The sequence below is a fragment of the Folsomia candida genome, unplaced genomic scaffold (assembly GCF_002217175.1).
Source record: "Folsomia candida strain VU population unplaced genomic scaffold, ASM221717v1 Fcan01_Sc003, whole genome shotgun sequence".
In the NCBI taxonomy this organism is placed as follows: Eukaryota; Metazoa; Arthropoda; class Collembola; order Entomobryomorpha; family Isotomidae; genus Folsomia; species Folsomia candida.
Genome location: NW_019091195.1, coordinates 1,203,067 through 1,221,186, shown reverse-complemented (window position 1 = coordinate 1,221,186; position 18,120 = coordinate 1,203,067). Strand labels below are relative to the sequence as shown.

General features: G+C 37.9%; 1 protein-coding gene across 3 annotated transcripts; it reads right to left on the bottom strand.

Moving 5' to 3' along the window:
* Positions 1–80: 80 nt before the first annotated feature.
* On the bottom strand, positions 81–17,931 carry LOC110846097 (carboxyl-terminal PDZ ligand of neuronal nitric oxide synthase protein). Of its 3 annotated transcripts, XM_022092728.2 has the most exons (9): positions 15,303–17,931; positions 9,636–9,670; positions 9,533–9,569; positions 9,357–9,455; positions 9,131–9,249; positions 8,931–8,997; positions 4,469–5,233; positions 4,210–4,359; positions 2,153–3,691 (listed from the first exon to the last, which is right to left on the bottom strand). In XM_022092728.2, exons 1-9 carry the CDS (start codon positions 15,426–15,428, stop codon positions 2,972–2,974), a joined length of 2,118 nt encoding a protein of 705 aa, XP_021948420.1. In that variant the 5' UTR covers positions 15,429–17,931; the 3' UTR covers positions 2,153–2,971. The 3 variants fall into 3 exon arrangements, with proteins under 3 accessions (XP_035705146.1, XP_021948420.1, XP_035705145.1); XM_035849253.1 differs by lacking the exons at positions 2,153–3,691; positions 8,931–8,997; positions 9,131–9,249; ... (2 more) ...; positions 9,636–9,670; positions 15,303–17,931 and adding exons at positions 81–1,237; positions 1,322–1,578; positions 1,978–2,034; positions 6,392–7,230; XM_035849252.1 differs by lacking the exons at positions 8,931–8,997; positions 9,131–9,249; positions 9,357–9,455; ... (1 more) ...; positions 9,636–9,670; positions 15,303–17,931 and adding an exon at positions 6,392–7,230.
* Between the last annotated feature and the right edge of the window lie 189 nt (positions 17,932–18,120).

Sequence of the window (18,120 nt, the reverse complement as noted above, 5' to 3'; positions counted from 1 at the left end):
AACTTTGACAGTGTTCCAAAATTACTTGGGCTACCTGTTGTGCCTGAAATGTCAAGTTCATATTTATACCGCGTCTTATATAAAAGGTTTACATTTTCAATTAGTTTATTAAATTTCTTAAAAATTCCATTAACAACTTGAGAACATAATTATTCACGTATCAATAATGACAATATATGTATCGCATAACGGAAGCATTTCTCTTCCAATTTCACTGAAACAATTTTTACATGGGTGAAAAACAACTATCTCAAAACTAAAATATTTATGAATAATGACAGAGTATAAGGGTTGAACACGTAAAAAAGCTCAGCAGTTTTAAAATTTCGTACTACTGCTAGGATTTCGGCATATCCTTACTGGTCATGGGTGCTGTTGTAGTGGTGCATAATAATTTTGTACATTGTTCAATTTTTGTAGGGCTATGAAACAATTTGAGATGAGCATCTCCAACTAACAAGTAATAAAAATACACAATAATGCAATACTACCAGCAACTGTGTAAGTAGTAAAAAAGAGGAGCACATTAACAAGTTCAATTTATACTACCAATTGATAAAAATAATGCAAATATTCTCAAATTCCCCAGCCAGATACGGTTACATTACTATAAAAAGTACTGAAACTATTATTGCAGCATTGATGTGAAACATGCATACATATGTAATTAATCATTTACTCAAAAAATAACTAGATAATTGTAAAGCCATTCAAACAGATCGTTTTAAAAAACATTTAAAGCTGTTCGTACTCATACATCATTTTCACCTCTCATCATTTCATTTTCACCACTTTTCATGCATATTTATTATACATATTTTGTATATGTAGCTGTCTACACAAAATCTCGTAAAACGTGATAACAACACGCTAACGAGCAAATTAGCAATAATTCCAGACTCCACGCTTTGTATTTTTTTTACTTTAAAGGGAAGAGACCCGACTTTTTCCAGAACTATTGAGTGGGCCCGTTCTTTTCAATCCTTGATTCTGATGCACCGTTGAGTTCGACCCGATAAAAGATTTGTTCCCAATCCCTTGTCCCGAACGCATAATGGCAGCCTCCAAATCCGCTCTTCTAGCTCGTCTCCCCCGACCAAAACGACGCTTCTTGTTGCTATTGTTCTTATTCTGCTTTGAAGAAGCTACTCGTCCACTGCCTCCATCACCACGGACGACCACGACACCCTCGTTTCTTGGACCCAATCTCAAAACTCTTCGAAAGATTGAAGATGAGCTGCGCAAAAATTATAAATGATGAAAAATGAGGATTATCTTCTTAATTACATTGGTATGCAAATTTTTGCAGTTCATATCTCACCTGAAATTAAAGTACTTTCCCCTCTTGTGCAAATTATTTGATGCACTGTTTAGCGTATTATCCGACACAAACCCGCTTTCCCCTTTAGAAACGAGGGTGCGTTTACTTTCGCGAACTTTGACCTTTCCCCTCTGTCCGAGGAATTGGTGGGGGTGATGATTTTCTTCATTGTCTTCTTCCAGGTAGTGGAGGTCCTCTTCCAAATCGTCTTCCGAAGGCGTGCCTCCCGCAACGACAGTCTGCTTCGCCGCCTCTTCCTAAAAATACCATTCAATTTCAAACCACTTGTATGCACTACAGTTTTACTGCCCGTAAATTGTTATAGAAGATTGAGCATGCACATTTCTCTGAATAATCCTCCTTCCCTAATTCAGCAAGCTTGATGAAAACCAGTAATTCCGCCGTCTTGGTTTTTTTAAAGTTTGATTTATTATGAAAAATAAGGACTTCAACTTTAAAACGGCGAATTGATAGTGACAAATTATTCTATGCGATAGCAGTTTTAAATCATCAAACTATTAAAAATTAATGCTGCTTCTGCATGGAGAAAGGCCGTTAATGTTCGCGGATGATGTGAAGCAGTTGACAGTGCAAATTATGGCAAGGTCGATCCTATCTACATACTAATATAAGTAAGACATTTTTTAATTGGTTACCTCCGACATCAATGCCGCGTACTGGAACCATCTCTCAATTTTCACACGTGGTGTGAGCTGTTGCATAATGTGGTATGAGGAAATAAAAAAAATTGTGTTAGTGGATAAAACATAATATTGCAAATGTATAAAAAATGTTTGTCTCAAAGTAAAATTCATTTGTTTCAATACAGTATCGTTTTATAAAAATGTCTGAAATGTCATTTTATTGAATTATTAAATTGTTGTGTAGGTACGCACTTAATAAATACTACTGACTATAAATGTGTATGTAGATATTACACAGAAAAAGTCTTTTGATCGTAATATTCTTCGTTTGATCACATTTTTAACGACATATTTCAAATTATAAAAGATAATTTTATTCATTTTATGTAAAAACGTTCAACGTCCTTTACGAGAAGTATCGTATATTATAAAGTATTTTCTTATGACTTATTAAATATATGTATGCATACTGGTGACTGGATTATAAACGGTTTATGTATATTTAGAGACTAGATATGTACCACAATTTCATGGACTAGTTTTCTACAGATTTCCACATTAGACAGAACAATTATGTACTTAATATTTTTTAGTTAATAAAAATGTATATGATTGAATACTGCAATCAGTGCAGGACTGAAATAGTAAATCATCCGTTTTCCTCAAAAATAGTTAAATATGCTATTTTTACGTTTGCATATTTGTATTAACAAAGTCACGGACTCGTGGAAGGAAGCACCAGATAAGTGATTTTCACTTCGTAACAACACAGGTAACAACGGTGTAATACCAGGTAAAACAGTAATAAGGTCTTTCTATGGTTTGGACTAGCACAGTATTCGTCTATTGTAAATAAATAGTATGTACGTACATAAAAACGACAATTTGATAATAAATACATATATATGCGTCTTCTTTTATCGAATTATACATCCCGGTACAAAAAACGCCTAGCTTAACTTCTTCGTAATATGTATGCAATTCCACAAATAGTCCCATCTACCCCTCATTTCGTGGTATGTCTGGCCCAAGCTGTTCTCTGAACTTGGCTCATGAGTTCACTTCGATGTCCAATCTTTTCACTGACAGAGCGTCCCAAAGCTCCCTGATGTTGCCTTCGAAGCTGGGTCGATGTATCTTCGTCTTCCTGATCCCGTGCCTCATCTGCACTCGCATTCCGCCCAATGGCTCCCAGTTTCGGTGGCGATTTCGGAGTAGGAAGGGACAAGAATGATTTATTCATAGCATTACTCCCACCAGGGAAAACGTCTTCTTGGAGCGGTTGGATAATTAGTCGTCCCTCCGAGTCGACCGGATCTCCTCGGGAAGTGAATATGGTGGCGAAATGATCCGGTGGCATCTGATGGCCAAGGCCAAGTCCCGGATTTCCAACTACCAGCCCCGTGGGTGGTGGGGGAAAGTAGCTGTGGGCAAAGTGGTGGTGGAACGGTGAAGTGGCTGAGGCGAGACGTAGTGCTGATGGAGTCGCAGCTGCAGAATTTGGTACGGATGCTGCAGCAGCATAGTTGAAAAAGTTTCGGGCATTCTGCTCATAAAGAATGGTTTCCAATAGGGCAGAATTCTGTCGACGAAGGGTTTCAATTTCTTGGAATGATATGGGAGGAGAGGGCGACGATGTTGGGTGTGGCGGTGGGTAACTTGGGGAGAAGAAGCTGTGCTGTTGGTGGTGGTGGTGCGGATTGTGATGACTTCCAGGGGGTGATACCTATACGGATTGATTCGGTTGAGTTGATTGAACCATTTAATCCAACACGAGGCAACAACAACAAATCCGGGTCATCAATTAGGGGATTGTCCGCATGCGGCACACGTTTTGTAAGGCACTAACCCGATTAAACTTGTTATACAATCCTGATACATACATTAAAATAACACACAAAAGTAACAAACAACAAACACCAAGTTTACAACTTGGATGAAAATCATGCTTTTCTTTTAATTACTAATAAAATCTCACACTTTTAATATCACAGATCATCACAGCAATTCATGCATTTTAAGTACTTTCGCGAATTATGGCTTGAATTTATATATCAATCTAATCGATCAAACACTTCAGTCTTTGCACAAAAATGCTAGCAATAAATTGTCAGTCAAGCGTCATTCAAGTCAGGCAGCAGACATCAAATCAATCTTATTGACGAAGCTACTTATTTAAGATTCTATAAAAACGTTAAACGGGTAAAAGAGAAAGAAAGGCGATAAAGTTTTTGCTCGTCTAACCTGAGGAAGTGCCGGTGCTGGAGAGTTATTTAACGACGATCCACTCGTATTTTGATGGATTCTCCCCTCCAACTCCTGAATATGACGAACGAGGCTTTGCAAATGATCAAGTAGCTCCTTATTGTGAAGGAGGAGTTGATGCGTTCTCGCCTAAAAGTTTGGGAAGGAGCCCAGTAAATCAGTATGCATAAAAAAATCTCCATTTGCGTCGTGAATTTATTGTCCAAAAACCATACGAAAAAAAATGAAGCGCACCAACCTGCGCCTCTATTCGAGCCGAACTCTCCGCCGCTAACTGATCCCTTAGCAAATTGATTTGCGCCAAGGCTGCTTGTGTTTGCTGCTGCTGTTGTTCCAATTTTTCTCTGAGTAAATGGGCTTCATGAACGGCCGCCATAGAAGAATTATTGCTATTTTGCTGTGAAAGCCAAACTTCATTTTGTGACCCAAACTGGAAGACACCACCACCCGGACGTCTCGTCGGACTGGGAAGATTCTTCAGCGTGGGTGTCACAGGGGTGGACAAGTTGACCAAGTCTTCCTGTTCCCTATTGCTCTGAGTGAGGTTAAGGTCACCCGGTCTTTTCTTTGAGGGATCAGTCTCCTTCATTAAATTATTGCTTATTTCATCAACTTTCTCTTCGTTCGATTGGTTGTGATGATTGTTGTTGTTATTCGTATTATTTGGTTTGGCTGGAACTACTTCTTGTATTATTTTCATCTTTTGTAGCTGCTGTTGCTGTTGTTGTTGTGTCTCATTTTCCTTGTCTGTTGATAATTCACTCGGCGTCGTGCGTCGACCACCGAGTTTGGAAAACAATTTATGTGCACGAGATGACGACGATGTTGTTTTGTCTTCGACCGAGCCACCCCTTTTTATCGGGGAGGATGGAACAGAATCTAATTCCTCCTTTTTCTCTGGGTAAACATCTTCCACGTTGTTATCCTCGTCTGGAGCTCCGACAAGTTTATGACAAACTTCAAAAGCTTGACCAACCGTTCGCACAATGCGCATTGCTTGTGCCTGCGGAAATACATGTAAAAAAGAACAATAGAATTAAGACATTTTCAAACTAAAAAAAACACATCAATCTTAATGTCGCCATAAATTAAAATACTTTGTGTGAAACCGCAAACAACTCGGTTTGGCAATTAGTCCCATTCTTATTGGCAACGGGATACAATTAATGAAGTTGTACATACATAAAAATGGCAGACTTGGCTTTCCCTGCTCAAACAAAAACCTCTTTTCTGCATGTACAACTTGTGTAGATTTCTTTTTAGATGACCTAATGTAACGTGTACTATTATGGATTTCCCGGTATCGCAAGTATTTATAAGTTCATAATGTGACGTTGACAATAAAAGCTATAATTAAAACATAGGGATTAAATCAAGTTCGGCTCTTTCTCTGCGTATGCATAGGTTTATATTATGGCTGGGATTTAAACCAGAATAAACATATAAAGAAGAATAGAAAAAATACAACAAAAATGTGATTTCAAGGTTTTTTTTCTCCGAGGAGAATTTTTTCCGTACCGTTTTTTCTTTATGTTTTGTTCATTGAATTTAATCGTAATTAAGGATAGATCAAGAATTTGAATAAATGATGGTCATTAATTAAAAGCAATGGTATAGAAGAATGAAGAATGGACCTTTGCCAAATGTCATGGCAAAGGAGGGTACATACATATTTGCATATCGTATGTATGTGCATACATATCTGTGGGTAGAGTCAGCCAGTACATAATAGAAGATCAGATCGAGACCTTCAAGGTAGTTGGTTGGTGGGCTTTCCTGGCAACAATAAAACCATTCATCTCATCTCTTCAAGATTTAAATTCAAGGATAAGAACAACAGCAGAAGAACAAACTGCATTTATTTCTAGTATGAAGCAAAATGATGACATTATTATTATTCGGATGGATGGTTCAAGGAGATGAAACTAATAATGTGGATGCGCTGCATGGTTAATGTTCGCTACGTATTGTTCCTTATTTTTATGTGTTATCGGGTACAGCAGTAAACAAATAAAATGCTGTTCTAAGTTTGTCAGTGCATTACCACGATAACCTTCTATTCTATTTTCAAGATATTTTTAACAACGAATTCTTTTCATAAATAATGTGAACATTACGTAAGAATGTGCTTTTTTTCAAGGAAAATTATACCCCGATTTACCTCCAGCTCATTATGTGCATCTTCCTCCATCTCTACCAAATTGTCCATTTCTTTTGCATTAAAGTTTTTAAACACTTTGGAGTTTACGCCACCTTCACCAACTCCAAAGGTGAAAGGTCCAAAATTAAAGTGTCTCCCTTTCCCTGTGCTTGGAGCAGCAGGGGCAGATTGACTGCTCCCTGTGCAATTTGCAAGGGTGCTGTGTCCATTGACCTTTCCACCGGAGCCACCACCCCCCAATTTCCCCTTGTTTGAACCAGCAGAACTCGAAGTAGTTGTGGCACTGCTGCTGCTGCTACTACTTTTACTTGTAGAAATCAAGCTCAACCTGGAAAAGTCATCTTTCACCACCCCAACAATAGATAGATTCGTATCGGAACAAGAAATCACTTCAGGTTCTCGGAAACTTAGTTTTTTCGGGGGTCTACACTTGTCACTGCCACTCCGTAGAATAACTCCACCCCCCGGCGGGGTAGAGGTCCCACCAGCCACCACACTCATTTTCATGTGAATGAAACAAGAAAGTAGAAAAAAAGTAGAAAATGCAAAAAATAAAATAAACGAAAACCTAGACAAACTTTAACTACACCAAGATCGACAACGATCACACATAACTTTTACTCTGGACTGGGACCACAGAGTTTTTAGTAGTTCCTGTAAAACCGAAAACTGTGAAAGAAAGATTTGCGAAGTTGGCGAGACAGTCGGACGAGGATCGAAACAATTTGAGTAGTGGTATCGTATAATAAAGTAAGTAAAGTAAAGTAAAAGTGTAATGAGCAGGATGAGAGTATGAGATTTTGAGAAGTTTGCAAATAAATGGTAAGTACAAGAGTACGTAATTAAGCTCCAGTTAGTTGTATAGCTTTATAGTATGTATACGTACATGTATTCACTCCCTGCTTGGTGGTACGAGACGACGAAATGTAGTAAGTAGTATGGGTTGGCAAAAACCACTCTGCTATTTTGGGACAACCCCACTATTTTTAACTCCTTGCCAATTTCTTCTCCTCAAGGGTTCACACATTACCACCAGGGCATAGTAGACAACACACCATTACCCATTTCTTAATAATCAATGACATGACTATACCACCATAGGATCACATGACAGACAAAATTATGTATATACAACAATTAAACTGATGATGATGATGATGATAGCGATGCATTCATCCGATGACTTTAGAGTCTCATAACTAATCCCAAGCAAATATTTCAGCTTCTCAATACTTTCCCTCTACATATGTACAAGATCACTGCTAAAATCACTGACCCCACATTTCATCCAGTAATTTCCAATTACAATTTCTCACCATCCATCCATATTATTGCAAACATTAAATATAATAAGCACTCACTCAAAATCCATCCAATCCGACCCGGAAGCATATTTCCCTTACCATGAGATGAGATGTGAGCGATAAGAAAAATAAATAAATAAATATTGGCAACCCAAATCCCAACCATGGCATAATAGCCGTGTATTAAGTAAGTAAGTAACCCGGGATTTTCTTTCTAGGTGAGAATCTACGTCATTCCAGGGAAAAAAAGGATGCAAAAAAAGTGACGAGCTATATAGAAAAAAAACACTCATCAGTTTATCAAATCATCGAGCAAATCCCAAAATCCAATCCAGAGATGAGATGCATAATAAAAATTGCTCGATTTTTTCCCATTTCAGAAAATATATTTATAAATGAACAGAGGAGTCGTCCGTCATATAAAGCCACACTTTTCAGACGACTGACATGTCGTGGACTTGAAGTAAAAATACATAAACCTTGAATTATTTTGGAAGTGATTTTTGTCTTGTGTAACACAAGTGGAAATGTTTAGTTTGACTCTGTCTGCTCATTTTCTAATATTGGTTTCTGTTCTGTCGGTGTGAAAGTAATGGGAGTTTGATCGGGCTGATTTTCTCCTCCTTTTCTACCCGCTTTTTACTACAGTGGAATAGGTAACACGATCCGAAAGAATTTATGCACCCCCAAGGTTTCCTCGCTATTTTTAGTGGGTATTCAATATATATATTTTTTATTCTTAAATATAGACGTACTCATACACACACGGAATTTTTCTCTAAACTGTTGCAAACTGCGTCATTGTGTGATAGTAAAAACATGAGTTTTAAATCTTCTGTTTTTCCCGATTTTCTAATTTATTTTGAATTTAGATATGCATGCACATCCTGGTTCCAAAACGGTTTTAGCTAAATATTGTTATTGGGTTGTGTGACTTTGTGTCGCCTAGTATATGGCCTGTCGTTAATTGAGTTGTGGGTTTGTGACATAGTTACACTTCGTCACCGGCCTGGCACATATGCCATGACATTTGACATTTCTTCAGGAATTTAGAGGCTGGAATGTGATCAGGCAAAATAGTAAAAAAATGTAGACTGGCACACTACACGGCATCGTAAGTAGAGATGTGTGATGCAAGGAAATTTATGATTGACAACAACATTTTTTATGCACCGATTTTTTTACATATGACGAAAAGAGCCATGCATGCATACATAATGTGGGGTGAAAGTTACCTTTTTCGTAGCTTTGAAGACGCAACAGTGGAACACATTTGTCGAAGTTTCTCTGGCAATGTACGCACTGAAAATTCAAAATAAATTGTAGGAATTTAATTATTTATATGCACGATGACTTGCAAAATGCAAGGAAAATATGAAACTAGAAACTAGTATGAAAGTAAATATAGAGAATCAACTGGGTTTTTTGCACGTACAATATTTTGACATCTTGGGAATCATGAGACACATAAAAGATGCGATAAATTGGATGGCTTTCGATTAAGATGCTGTTGTCGACGTCGACGTATACGTCCTTGTTCCGCCCGATGCGTCTCTGAGGAAGGAAAAAGAGAAAAGTCACATGAGAAATAAATTCGAGAAAAACATTACAAAACTTTGCGGATAAATCCTCTCTAATCTCTTATCGTCATCATCACCCACCTTTTTCGTCTTTCTTTTCCGCAATGTGGTTTTGATCCCGTTTACACTCACTGTCACCGTCACCTTTTTCTTTTTTATCCCCTTTTGTTTGAACTCAAACTGCAGATAACGTAGTGAAATATTATTCTTTATTAGAGTGAAAATTATTTTTTAACTAATAATAATACGTAACTTACCCGAACACGGCGCATAGCGGCCACAATTTCAACACGGCTAACCGAGAAAAAAAAGATTAATTGTTATATATGTGCATACCGTTTATATACGTTTATGCCTTACCTTGCCGGACGAGGAATGTCCATTGAACCAATAAACTGAAATTGCACAAACATTATGATTTTATTATTAAAAATGGCCAATTTTAAAACCCTTCTTTTTGGTGGTTTAATAATTTACTGCGCTATTAATAAAAACTAATAGCATCATTATGTCGACATTGGCAATAAACCAGGAAATTTCGGTTGAATTATGATCTCGTTTTTTGTGCGTCTGATGATACAAGGTATACGTATGTATTACGTATGGTAGGAAAAAAATAAACCCGACAAAATACGGAGAACCGTGCTAACGCCATTAATAGGAAATCATCGTGATTATTACAGCTTTGAAATCGGAAACAGATGCTGAATTTGCATTCATTGATCACAATTCTCTAGAATTTTGGGAATCATTCGCCGTTTTGTTTGAGCTTTTACTTAATAGTGTTTAATACGAGTATCCTTCTCAAAGGAAAAATTGTATCAATTCAATGAATTTCTTAAGAGGAAGCAATTTGTCATCATATCATTTGTTCCAAGAATTTTTCCGAGCATTCCTTCATCATAGAAACACATTTATTATCTTCCCCTTATTTCTACTAACAAGAATGTATGCAAGTCATACGCATATACCCGATGCCTCATAATAAAAAATCCTATTTATTGATTTAAGGTATAAACAAACAGTAAAAATCACGCTGTAAAAATGATGATGTAACTCGACCCGTACTTCAACGTCAATTTAAAGCTCTCCAGCAGGAGCTCAATTTATGAATGAATTATAGCGTATTCTATCTTGTGTACATATTTAGAACAAATAAATATGGGAGCAAATTACTATATGTATATTGTACTCTTGTTTGGCCTGGTGGGAATTACGCGTAACAATATGCATGCAAGTCACATACAACCGCATGGTATCCATTCGCATGAATTATTTACGATTCATGCTAATTGACACTAGTATTGCACCTGAGCTGCTGCATAAAACACACAGACCACGGCTATGCAAACATTTATTGTCCACAAAATCTAACCGTATCGTCGGCACGAAAAAATACAGGCGTATCAATTACTCATACTCCATTTTAGCTTCAATAAAAACATAGTAAAAATGACATTCACAACCATTATGTAAATTATTCACGTCTGTTCAGTGGAATAAGTTACTTCTACTAAAAATCTCATTAGTCATATTGTACCATTGTTTGATAAATGTGTACATATTTCTATTCTTAAACCTGGATCCACAAAAAATGTGCGACGCACGTGTTGCATATGTGCGAGGAGGAAGGTATAATAAAATTAAATATTGTGTGCTATGTACGTACACGCATTGCATATGTACATTTGTTCTTTTAAAATGGATTGGTCTGTTTTTCCCTGAGAATCTGAAACTCGGTTTTGTAAAACCTACCACCCAGGAACAAGGTTTGTTGTCTTGTTGTTAAAATATTTGCAGTTGGTTTCGTTTGCATCTGTGTATTTTAACTTTGCACCTGCCCCCAGCTGTTTCTCATCCGTTTAAACATATTCTTTCTTGATGCAGTCACTAATGCAGGAAAGGGTTGGATAAAAGTCAATGGCTTCAAATAGATAATGATGTTATTGTAACAAGATTAATGTGATATCATGTAATGCACATTTATTTACTGCGATAATACGAGCTACAATATTGACGATTCTTTCTCTTAAATACACAAAGAGATAAGATGACGGTAAGTAATATGAGACACTTTTTTTAAAAGCAAGATAAGAATATTTATTATCTGACGGATTGTTCTGGAAGTGAACTGACGCGTATGATCATATTATTGCGTTTTATTTAAATCTGAATTTAATGGACTTGTTATTTATCGGAGATATTTGGGTCAGATAAGCCATAAGTTGTAAGTACGTATTTTGACTAGCCAGGAAATGCCAGAGAGAAATATGATGCTATATTTTCTTCATAAACACACATAACTTCTGTAAATAAAGAAAACACAATTAGCAGATTTCAGGCGAATTCGATGGTATTTATATTCATAGAGTGACACCCTATTTTACCAGTAAAGTTTGCATAAAAGGTCACAGTTACCTACCTATATTATTTTACATTTATTGGCATAATATGTATAAACGTATTTTTATACTATACGTACATATATCCTGCTACTGTTGCTATTTACATTTCGGGTACTTTGCTATATGCATGCAAAGTGCAAGGTGGATGCTAAAAATTGTGCAAATATTTACATGCTCTCATCATTACTCCTCACCTACATTGAAAGCGTACCTAATATTCACACCGTAAAGTAGGAACTCAAGTCCGGTGTGGAAATGACTAATTATCCAATTTACAAGGAAAAGTACTCATTCCGTTCGGGTTTCCCATTTTAAAATTTAGAAATTTGGGTGGGCCCAAGCAACGCACATATTCATGTACGGATATTACTCTCCTTCCGCCCTCTCCTACAGGATGGACACCTCCTACGAATGTTTGACATATGACACCATTCAGCTGTACAAGGTGCCATTATTGATTGAAAAGTTGTCGTAATTTTGATTTATATCTTCCCCGTAATTATCTCAAATTCTGATTGAGACAATGTCACGTCCACCCCTCGCAATTAGTGCTTGTCCTCATAGTTTGCATTAATAAACGAGTCAAATTTCACTTGCATTGAGCAAACACTGTACTTTATACATATATAAATATGTATTTATCTACCAGCATGTTGTCCGTCTGACATTAAAACTGCATTAACATGAATTTGCATTACAGAATACAATACACTATCCAAGCAAGTGACGGTTCTCCTCCATCGTATGACAGTATAATTCGATGCCTTAATTCAATCTGCAACTTTGCAATTTCCATGCGAAAATTAAATATCATTGTTAGCTCGCTCTTGCCGTCAGAGTGACGGAGGGAATGACGAGAATATGCAATTTTCGTTTCGGGTGGAGACCACTTGAACAAATGACGGAGCGGATATTAACGTCTGTCTACTGTCTGGAGATTGATAGTGAGAATTGCATTTTTACAAAATAAATATTACAATACAACCATCATCATTTGCTCTTTTCAGTGAGCTACACATTTATCTGTGTACGTGACCACCCTCGCTAAAATCCAAGAAATTCGAAAGGTACTTTGATCACCGTAAATAAAAGACGCCAAGCAGTACAACTACCTTGATTCAAACAATTTCGTAATCGATCTTCCAATTTGCCCAAACTTTTTGCCCCTTTACAGAAACTAAGAGAACATGGCCGCTTCTAGCGAGCCAGCTAATTTTACCACAACAAATGAGACCATGAATTATCCACGGTTTCGTTTCATCTAGCTCATGCTTAACTTGACTTTGACAGGATACGCCACCAACGACAAAGGGTTTTTACCCCAATAAATATAAATAAGGCTGCCATTATCGTGATAGGAAAGTATATGCATACATACATATGTACATAGGTAGGCAGGTAGTACATATAATAGGCAGGGAGGCAAATTGACATCCACATGACAAAAAAGATGCATGGCAGTTTCCAGCACAGTCTTGAATGCCTCGTGGTAATAAAAGTGAGAAGACCTAGCATAAAATTGTTATAGGTTGCATCGTAGTCTTCCATGTTCTTCGTCCTACGTGACACGCAAACCGCAAAGCAAACCCAAGCAAATATCTGTATTCTCCGAAACTCTCTGCCGAAACTTGACTAGAAGGGCTGGTTGTAATTCTGAACCACGATAGACGTGCTTGGTGGGGCTATTCATCAAACCAGAACAAAATTGAATTTGAACTTGCAAAGCTTTGTTGTGTAATACGCCAAAGCGGTGCTCAGTCAGTTGTTGTGGCGTGTTTAACAGGTTCGATGTGATGTGAATAATGTCTGGAAGCCATGAGAAACGAGGTAACTGGAGGGATTAGATACTAAATACTAATGCAATTTGGGGGGATATTCACTCCATTGCACTAGAAACTATGTAAGTAACGCAGCATGATGTACAGAATGGGTTACAGCACAAAGAAACTCCTGCACCACCATAATTACGCATGAATTTGCAGGAAATTGTCCGGATGGAAGTGAAATGCGAGAAGTTGAAAAAAACTTCTTAATTTCCGGAACTTCCGTGAAATTGGCTTGCGTTTTCTTTTCGGGTTAATTACATCAGGATTAAAGAAGAAAAGTGTGAGAATGCAGCTGCCGCAATTTAACAGCAGTGTTGGTTGTGCACGTATTTCTTCCTCCTTAACGGTGATGGGCTGTTGGTTCCAGTAGTTGGACAGAGATAAATATACGATCGTAACGGTGGATGAGTTTTACAAATTTTAGAACCCTTCGTCTTTATAAAACTTTTGCACGGGATATTTAATTTGCATTTTTATGCAACACATGGGGACCAATTTCAGGGAGCCAGTATGCTACTAAATATCATTTTGCAGCACTCTTTACGTGCTTTTTATGCAACTCCGTAGTTCGAAAACCCTGCAAAATTTTCTTCTTCGTTCCCTCTTAATAGAATCTTAATGATGGCTGCACGAATAAGCCACCTGATGTTCATTATTATTATGCATCGACCCATCTGCAAATTCTGCGTTGGACTTTGTACAAAAAAACTTGCGAATCCTTTAATCAACTTCCAATCTAAATAGTAGAGGAGGAGAGGAACAGGAGAATCTTGGCATTTCTCTATCCTCGTTTCTTCCACACCTACAATTACCATCCTCACATCATCTTCTCACAGTAACGAAGTGAACCAACAGGTACCTAGCTCTACATATATAGCTTCAGTATTTGTACGTATAAAGTAAATACATACGTAGAGCTATACTTATGTATCTCAGTAAGGAATTCTCTCCATACAAACTTTGGCATTTTCGCAAAAACAGGACAGAACATACGCAGGTAAGCCCCTGTGGGATTACGGACGGATATACATTATAGACGGATGAACGACAGAACAAGTTGAGCGAGAATAAGAAGGAGGCTTAACATTATTGCGCCTCCAAGACACGAGGTAAGTAAACTAGCTTAACCAACAAACAACCCAACCAAGTACGGAAGAAGTATTTAGAAACCTGAAAACCCACCTGCGGTCAATTATCTCACCAAAGAGAGAGATGCGATGAAGAACAACCCGGCCGTACTACTACCACCAACCAAGCAACCAATAACTCTCACTTGTCTTTACAAACAAGGATCGTCCCTGGAACTAGCAAAATCTCATCTTTTCCCCACAGATACGGATTCCTACATATCTTTCCTCCTCCAGTGTTTCCAACACAATTGGGTGAAATTCCGCAAAATCGGATCCACACTTCACTTTCTCTCCTTCTCTCCACCTACAGATTCAGACATCTCGATCGGATGAGAAGTGATGGAATTTTCAAGGAATGAACCCAGAGACCCGCGTGGTTCATTCATTTTCCAACAAAGTGACGGATTTACTACAAACCTTTCTTAATATTGAACGCTCTGAACCATAAAATTAGCTCTGTTTTATGACGCCGTTTTTACGAGCCAGACAAAAATCATAAATTATAAGTGCATGTAATCATAAACATAACTTGGAATCATTACCCGAAAGATCAACTTAATTTTTTCATCGTGTCAAACTCTGCTTCATTTTTAATGAAGACATTAACTAGTCATAAGTCATGCGTGTGTTTTCTTAAAATTATGTATTTGACGGCACACTACATACCTTGCAATTAAACTGGATCCCTTGTTGGAAGGCTTCATCAGGCACTAGAGGCACTCTCGTGTCCAGATCGTCACTTTGCACCAGATTGTACTGGTGCCCCCGACCTCCGCTATTTCGTGATGGCATCTTGACTCCTTTGTTGTATTGTATTGATTGATTATTGATTGGCAATGCTCACTATATCTCCAAAATGACTAATTTATCACGTTCCGAGACAAAATATTGTCACATTTCAAGACGGAGCGTGTCAACACTAGCCCGAGTTTGCGGATCGATTACTGCTTTGCGGATAGATTTGATGTCAACTAGTTGCCATCAAAGAATGACTCATTCTTTTGTTAGTATTGGGTGACCACTTTACTAACTGTGACCAACAAAATACATACATATGTACCACTTTTATTTAGGAATATAGGCTCGAGTCGACAGTGTCACTCACTCTTCTACAGTATCAGATTATTGAGTAGTGCGGTTTGCTGTGGTCCGACTGATGTTGTCGGTTAGTCACACACATTTCCAATTCTCACAATATTTTATTTCAATCAATTCGACTAAATATGTTGGTTGAGTGGCGACGACGACGAATCACCTTTGCTCTCCTTCTGTTGAATGAATGTAGTAATTATTCCTCAGGCATTTGCAAAACACTTGATGATATAATAGTTTTTGCAAATTTGCAACTAAATTTTGCCAGGTTGCATGTCAAGTTCGTGTGCGTTTTGTTGAGTCACATCATCATCACAATAGAGAGAGACTGCACTACAATGTGCACTATTTTATCCTACTTGTTTCTCTTGTGCATTGATGAAAACTGTGCAGTCTGAATGAATTGTGAATTAAGGTTAAAATTTTTCTGTGCCATGTAACAGTCACGCAAAGTTATGGCTTGAATTTTTACACAAAATTTTGAATCCTGACTTTTTCTCTTTTACGTAAAACACCTCGACACTTTTCTCGCAGACATCTTCTTTAAGTTGCCCAATCCAATCGAATAATGAATCCAATCGAGATTATATTGCGAATTGGCAATATTATCGAATCGCTTTTTTCCTTCCTCTCTCTCCACTGATGGTGACGTCAATGACGAACTTGACACTTTTTAATCGGATCGAATTCATAGCGATTCGTCATTTTCGATCTGGAACAGACATAGACTTCTTCTTCTTGTGTTCCATCCATGGCATGGTGCTGTGGCACCCAGCCAACAGGGTCACTCACAACGACACAGCAGCCTCCTAAACTAAATGTTCAGATAAGTGTGTGTAGAGTATCCACATCCTAATATCCGACATACTCGGTTGTTTGTTGGTTGGCTGGCTGGCTGGGACTTTTTTTTATTTTTGGGACCAGTTCAATTCAAATAAGTTATTGGGCTTTTTTTCTTTCCGGATTATGTATCGATTTCCAAAATTATGCGATCATTTTGGTCAATCGCGTTATGTTGTCGTCACATTATTTTCGCTTCCTAGAACTGTTCCAAGTTTTGCATGGACGATTTCTACGACGAGGTTATGACTGACTCATTGCTATTTATTTATTTATTTGGTACTCGCAGAACGTGGGAACGTGTAGTGTTGATTTCAAGTATTGGCTAAAAAAACTTCAATGTTTAATCTCGTCTTGGTCTTCTTAATCTCCAACAATAATGTTGATCTGAAGAACCCACTGCTATTTCTGCTATGTTATTCGTCGGTCTAGCTACCTCCGACTGAATCAAGCTCTAACGTGGATAGGGATGATGATGGTTCCGTGATTAAAGATAATTTTGGTAGGGGTTTGCATCTAGGATGAGATTGCATTTTACAGTCCTTGTCAAACCTTCATGGTGCACATGTAAATCGTAAAATTTAAGAATGCGAGTACACTTTGTATGACATGGTGCATGTTTTACCGTCGCCAGTGCCTACTTATATGCATATACTTCGAAAGGGTTGATACACCTTCACTCCTCAGTCACATTTTACATTTATAACAACTTTTTACCTCATCGTTATGCTGGTACCAGTGGCTGGGTATAATGCAATAAGGTTTTTTGGGGTGGTATGCACCTATGTACTTGCCTACCTGCCTGCCTACCTGACTAGTTCCTCATATTCTGAGATATGTACAGTAAACCCTCTGCTTTCGTCCCCTTACCTCCGTGATCACACCAGTGCCAGGATAAATGCCTCCGGGTTCAAGGCATGTATGTAAACTGGGTAAAAAAGAGGTTTCATCCCGCTCTATTATTTTATGTATTTATTCACATGTACGTGGGTATTGTCTGTCTTTGTTATTCAATTCCTAAGGTATTCTTCCCGGCGTCGTTGCGACAATGATGATGGCAAAACTTGCACTGAACTCGACTCACTTTTTATTCCCGTATATGTATGTATGCAGTCGACTTTTCCTCCTTTCACGGAGAGAGATTTTCACCCAAACACTGCCAGTGTGGGATCAGGTGCGAGAAAAGGCAATGAAAATGGAAATGTGCACAAGTTTCTGTAAAACCATCGTCGTCTCGTGTTCTTGAATTGAGTCTAGTTTCACCATAAAGTTTGTTGAAAGGCGAAGGGAAACCAAACCAATTCCCCGAGTTTCGGTTTCGGATAGAGAAGAAGAGAGAGAGCACAAGAACCCACACCAACCAACTAAAACCATGAGGAAAATGCTGGCTGGCACATATACGGAATCGTATGAGAGAGAGAGAAATCTATATACGACCAAGTCACAAATCCTATTACAAACTCGCCCAAGAACTATTTCATTTCCCATTCCTTTGTGGGCAAGCGTTATTATGTCGAAAAGCCAAAGACGAGACGAGAGCGAGGAAGGCAAA

What these genes read in the sequence shown, in the direction of transcription:
- LOC110846097 (XM_035849252.1), bottom strand. Translation starts at nt 6,898, where the DNA reads ATGAAAATGAGTGTGGTGGCTGGTGGGACCTCTACCCCGCCGGGGGGT. An exon ending in ATGCACATAATGAGCTGGAG is followed by an intron (nt 5,234 to 6,391) that starts GTAAATCGGGGT and finishes GTATTTCCGCAG; the next exon opens with GCACAAGCAATGCGCATTGT. An exon ending in CGGCTCGAATAGAGGCGCAG is followed by an intron (nt 4,360 to 4,468) that starts GTTGGTGCGCTT and finishes CCAAACTTTTAG; the next exon opens with GCGAGAACGCATCAACTCCT.